Source organism: Periplaneta americana, chromosome 12, assembly GCF_040183065.1.
Source record: "Periplaneta americana isolate PAMFEO1 chromosome 12, P.americana_PAMFEO1_priV1, whole genome shotgun sequence".
Classification (NCBI taxonomy): Eukaryota; Metazoa; Arthropoda; class Insecta; order Blattodea; family Blattidae; genus Periplaneta; species Periplaneta americana.
Window position 1 is genome coordinate 110868806 of NC_091128.1, and position 6000 is coordinate 110874805.

At 37.4% G+C, this 6000-nt stretch overlaps 1 protein-coding gene across 1 annotated transcript in view; it reads right to left on the reverse strand.

Annotated features, from left to right (window-relative positions):
* Window positions 1-2551, reverse strand: part of wg (wingless) — a 167688-nt gene extending 165137 nt beyond the window's left edge. Inside the window, exon 1 of the mRNA XM_069841941.1 lies at window positions 2182-2551. Coding sequence (XP_069698042.1) covers window positions 2182-2297 — 116 coding nt within the window. The 5' untranslated portion in view covers window positions 2298-2551. The remainder of the gene's footprint in view (window positions 1-2181) is intronic.
* Window positions 2552-6000: the final 3449 nt, after the last annotated feature.

The following is a 6000-nucleotide window of genomic DNA, read 5'->3' on the forward strand; positions in this document are numbered from 1 at the left end:
ATTAACCTAGCCTAACAATATAGTTGATACGACAGAGGTCACCATTAAAAACAATTCAAAATAAACACAAACAACTAGCATGCACACGAAGGGAGATCAATTTCCCAACTGAGAATCAAACACGGATCTTGTGGATTTTAAGCCGATAATTCTGCCACTTGATATGTGAAGAATTTCAAAATTTATTGTGAATTGGATTGAAATTGGCATTATGAATTTATGATTTTGTTTTCATTTGAATGTAATTCAATTAAAGAAATCTAAAATTATATATGAAAGAACTGGAAGTAGGTTAGTTTATTTATATTAGGACCCATACCATTATAGAACCAATTATTATTCTTGTGTAACAATATTATATAGGCCTACACTAACATTTGAATGATACGGTTATTAAGAGTTTTTGTATCACAAGTGTAAATAACTTTTCATTGAAATACAGAGGCTGTTGCATTTATTATAAGTACAAAACGTATAAAAATATAAAAGTTAGGTTATACCCCAAGAATAAACTCTGAAAATTTTAATAAATTCTATACAAAAGTTTAAATTGTTGTGAAGGAGCGTTGTCATGGTTCACTAATGCAAAGCGTGGTTGTATACAAATATTTTAACAATGGATTTGTTGCAGTTTTGTATTTAAAACAGTTTCTAATTAATTAAAGAGGTACACTTGTTACTGAATCCTCTGATTGAGATTCTGGCTGATATGTACTTCTATTATCAGGCAGTACATCTCACTTGACGATATGTGTCAGAGAAAAAACAATTGCTTGTATGCATCTCATGACTGATTAGAGTAGCATGTAGCTAATCGGCAATATATGTAATGGAGGGGGGGGGAAGTAATTGGCCACCCTACCCCATTATCTTCTAGTCTATAGTTTCCTCATAAGTGGTGCTTTTTTGGTATCACTTGTGAGGTTCAGACTTGTCTTCGAACATTTGAGTAAACAACAACCTGTTACTGAAAAATAGGTTACGTAAGTTCAGTGAGGTGACATTTAATAATGTGTTCACAGTGCTTCAAACTCATAAAGGAAGTTCCATAAAAAGACGTTGGCATATTTATCTCATATGTTTACTTTCAATGATTCAATCTGGATAAACTTCAATTTACGGCTTATTTCTTTCTCCTCTACCTTGTGCACACAAGGTAAATTATTGGTACTGAAAAATGTCTTTTCTTATGCATGATACGCATTCGACACACACAAATCTAAGGTAAATTGTTGGCAGTGAGAAAACGGTACAGATAGCTTTCCCTGGGATGAGCAATATCGAGTAGCAAAGAGGAGCTAATTGAAATTTTACAAGTCCTATGAAATTGTAAATACAGTACTTTAATTTGAAAGTTTAATGATGCCATTTAATAGCATAAAATAATTTTATCAAGGCGTGAGATCATGAGTTATAGAAATGTGTAAATTCTCTAAGAAGAAAAGCCGTTTTAATTTAAACATTTGAATAATAATCTTGTAAACATAAAATATATTTTGAATAAGGGGTGAAATCATAAGTTAGCTACTGGAAGATGTGTAAGATAAACCTAAACTTTGTGACATGTCAAGTACCCACTTTAATGTAAAAGTGTAATAATGCCAGTTACTTCAGTTTTATTGTCAATAATATGAAATCATTTTAATAAGGTGTGAAATTCTGTGTCATAAGAATGTGCAAGCTCTGTAAGATAAGGAGCGGTTTAAATTAAATCTTATGAATGTAAAACAGGTTTGCAAATCGTCAGTTACTGGAAAATGTGTAAACTCTGCGGCATGTCAAATGCTTTTAAGTGTAATAACGTCGGTTACTTGAGTTTTATTGTCATTAATAATTATAAAATAATTTTAGTAAAATGTAAAATCATGAGTTCTAGGAATGTATGTTCTTTTACAAGAACCGTTTTAATTTAAACATTTGAATCGGGATCTCGTGAATGTAAAATAGCTTTGCAATAAGGGGGTGAAATCATGAATCATGAGTTTACTGGAAAATACGTAAGCCTTGTGACATGTCAAATTTAAAAATGTGATAACATCTGAATTTGATAAGTTAAAGTGATATCAGTGACACCAGCTTCTGTACCCTTGCTGTTCAGACTATCTGCTTATTTGAATCGGTGTTCCTAATAGGATGAAGTGTATTCGGTGTATTCTGAATTAATGAATGAAGTGAACGTACCACCACTTGCTGCCGCGTCCGCGCCCGGCCTTGTTCTTGCTGGCCACCTCCTCGGCGAGGGTGACGAGGGCCATCAGCAGGGTCATCAGCACCAAAGGTGCACTGGACCACTTCATCGTCACATGGAGTCACCAGGAGCACCTACGAGCACCAGCCGGCACCGCACAGACGCCAGAAAAAAATGAAAGCGAGTTAGCGGGGGCGGGGGAGGAGATGGCGACCGATGCCGCCCCCACGAGACCTGCCGAACCGATCCGACAGCTACCGATTTGTAATTTTGTGATTTTTTTTATTTGCACCCCTTTCTCTGGCGACGTGTGGCGCAAGTGACGGAGAACGTGAGACTGCGGGCGAGCGATTGCGCGGACACCGTCCGACATACCTACTGCCGGTGCCGGTGTCCGGCCGCCGGCGGCTCGGGAGGTGGGGTGAAGCTTACACTCGCAAGAAAATAAGACGAGAGAGGAAGGGGAGGTGTCAGGAAACCGTGCACCAACGGGAGACACCGGGTCTCTGGTCACCTGACCCGGAGGTGTGGGCTCGCTGCGCGCGCCGACCCAGCACGTGCTTCTCCAGGTGATCAGCACGAGACCGGGCCTCCCCCGACCGACTGCTGGCCGTAAATATTCCGAATCTCTAGCCTAGTGTTCCTACATCTAGGGGAATTTATCAGACTTAGGGAAATTTTCGTAGATAGAGACAGAATTTGTAGCTAATACAAATGCAATGTACGCAAATTAGATCGTATTCGTTTACATTTTTATTATTTATTTTTGTAATTCTGGCATATTAATACTACATGAAATGCCCACAAACTGTGCAAAAGTGTGTTACGATTTTTCACTTTAGTTTTTGACTTAGGTACCTTGTAATATTGGCCACAAATTAGGTCGCAAAGTTAACATGTACAGTCTGGATTAGGTTCATGGTGCGCTTCTGACTTACAAAGCTTGTAGTGTAGGCCGACAGTCTGGATTAGGTTCATGGTGCACTTCTGGCTTGCAAAGCTTACGGTGTAGGCCTACATAGCCTATACAGTCTGAATTAGATTCATGGTACAATTCTGAATTGCAAAGCTTATGCCATACAGTTCACAAAATGCCTTATCTCTTGGCCCGTGTGCGTCCATGATGCATTTACCATAGCCTCCGTTAAATAAAACTCCGACCATAGCTTATTTCGTTTCCTTCCCTTTCTTCCAGCGGTTTTGTCCAATTTGTGGATGGCATGGCAAATTTCTATCGCAGATCTTCTATCAGGAACGTCTCTCTTAAAAACTCGTATAGATCCTACGGGCCGTATTCATAGACATTTTTAGCACTGGCTCTCGGTGGATTATCAGCGTTTTTCGTATTCATAAACCAGTGTTAGCGATAGGATATGATTTGAATTCTGTACTAGTAACCAGTGGATAGCCGGGGCTAGCTTAGTACGCTCGTAGAGCGTGCTGCGAAATGTCTATGAATAGCACCCTACAAGTCTGGAGCGTCGGTAAATGAGTACGTCCAATGCAGCTTTTAAGAAATGCGTTTTCATAGTTTCTAAGGTACTGAGGTCACTCTTTTTTAGTTTATCCAATACCTACTATTTCAATCCCATAAGTAAGGATAGGAACTATTTTGGTTTTGAAAAGTGATACGTTATAGCTGACTTAAATGCTAAGTTAGTATTAGATTACAAAATCTGTATTTATACACCCCTGGAATTATCACGTTCTTCTTCACATAGCAATGGTAGCTAACTGCATGCATCTTTACAGCTGGCCTTAGAATGTCTGAAACCAAAACAAATTCAAAGAGCTTTCAAAAACAAAAACATGTAAAAAAACTAAAAAAATAATCCGTAGTAAAAACCATTAACATGATTAATATATATTGCTCTTCCTTTCATGTATTAGGCATGATGGCTTGTTACGGTCTCATTCCACCAAAACGGTGGAGGTTTTTTCCTCGTTGATGTCAATGTATCATATTTTGACAAGGTATTCTTTCAGAAGTAATTCTAAGGACATGAGATCTACATTTGGTTCTACAATTTTGAATGTTTTACAACATTTTTAGTTCTGAATGTCAGTAGATCATTCTTCATCTTAATTTAGTAGGCTATAACCTGCAGTTCTTTTTAAAAACATAATTTCATTGGCCATGACTTCGTATTCATTACATTTACATATGGTCCTACTTCACTGTCATACATGAGAATTGGTCTCGCTAGTGTTTTGTAGGCTTTAAGTCTAATAAACGAAGATGTGAAAATGCTATTAATATAATTCACTACATAATCAAAACTAGGCTTTTGAATTTCGCTTAGGCCTATAGGCCTGTGCCCTTTTTTCAATTCGTAACTCAAATGATAGCCTGTACTGCGTTTCATGTCTGACAGGCGACGTAAACATTGGTGGCAGAGGAAGGGAGAAGGTTAATTGCTATTCAACCAATGGCATAGGTCACATTCCAGTCTTACCTTGAAGTTTGGCGGTCTGAAACGTTCCACTTCCAACCTCAAGATAAGAGAACGTACAAAACATTTTGTGTGTTAACATGTAGCTTACAATAAAAGCAACAGAAATGGAATTTAGCTTGTATAAAAATAACAGGACGTTACTCTTGTATTGATCACAAAATCAGTATGTAACTACAGAGATTGTAGAAGAATTTGAAGAGAGTGCAGAAATATTATGAAAATGGTTTCAACATGTTGAAAGAAAGACAAAAAAACAGACGACCCAAAATTTAAAAAAAATCTGTGTACCATAAGGAAAAAGAAACATTGGGAAAACTTGTGATACAAGTTCTGGAAAAGTGAGGCCAAAATAGATGAACCAGTGCCTTACTCAATGAAAGCTATATGATGATGATGATGATGATGATGATGATGATGATGATTGTAGTATGTATTTAAAAAATATCTAAAATCATATTGAAAAATCTGTTCCTTCATCGGCCTGTGTGTAAATTTGATTCTATTGCAATTTCTATAGAGAGGGGAGCTCCATTCTGAAAATGGTCTTAACAGCGGAAAGCCATGAGTTCCACATCATATCAAGTTAGGCTGATGGTAGAGAGTGGACATGATCCTCTTTGACCGGGCTTACTCTCCCATAATACAGTTCCTACCAGCACGTTCCTTTCTGGGTGTTACTGGTCAGCGGTCAGCGTTCTCACAATGATAAACACACACAAAGCTCTTGGCTGTAAATAAAAGACTGACAGGGACAATGTACAGGAAAAAGACTACCTCTGGTTAACTCAGTTGCTGTTTTCTGACAAAAGGAAGTACTTGACTGTAATGCGAAGTCCTTTACCAACTCTAAAAACTTAAGAGGACGAATTCAAGAATCAGTGTGCTGAGATAAACATTGAATGAATAGAATTTCCAAATACAAATATCCTGGTTCGATTCCCGGCATGGAAGTAAATGCTTGTCATTCTTCTGTAGACGCCTACATAGTTTGTCCTGTGCCGTCTCCTAAGCGATTGAAGTATCTCGTTCCTCCATTAAACACGTAATACAATTGGACTTCTATCAATTATTTAAAGAGCTACTATCCTCTAAACATGTGACATTGTGCGAACGTTTCTGGAGCTGATGAGACAAACTTCTGTACTGTCACCAATTCAGTGAAGAATCACATAAAGTCTGATATTACATGATCGTCACCATCATCATAATCATCCTTCATTCGCTAGGTAGCATTTTCTCCAGTAACAATTTATTATCCATTTTCTTGGACGCCCAGTGCTATAAAATATAATAATAATAATAATAATAATAATAATAATAATAATAATTTATAGCTAGAACAAAGATGTATATTGT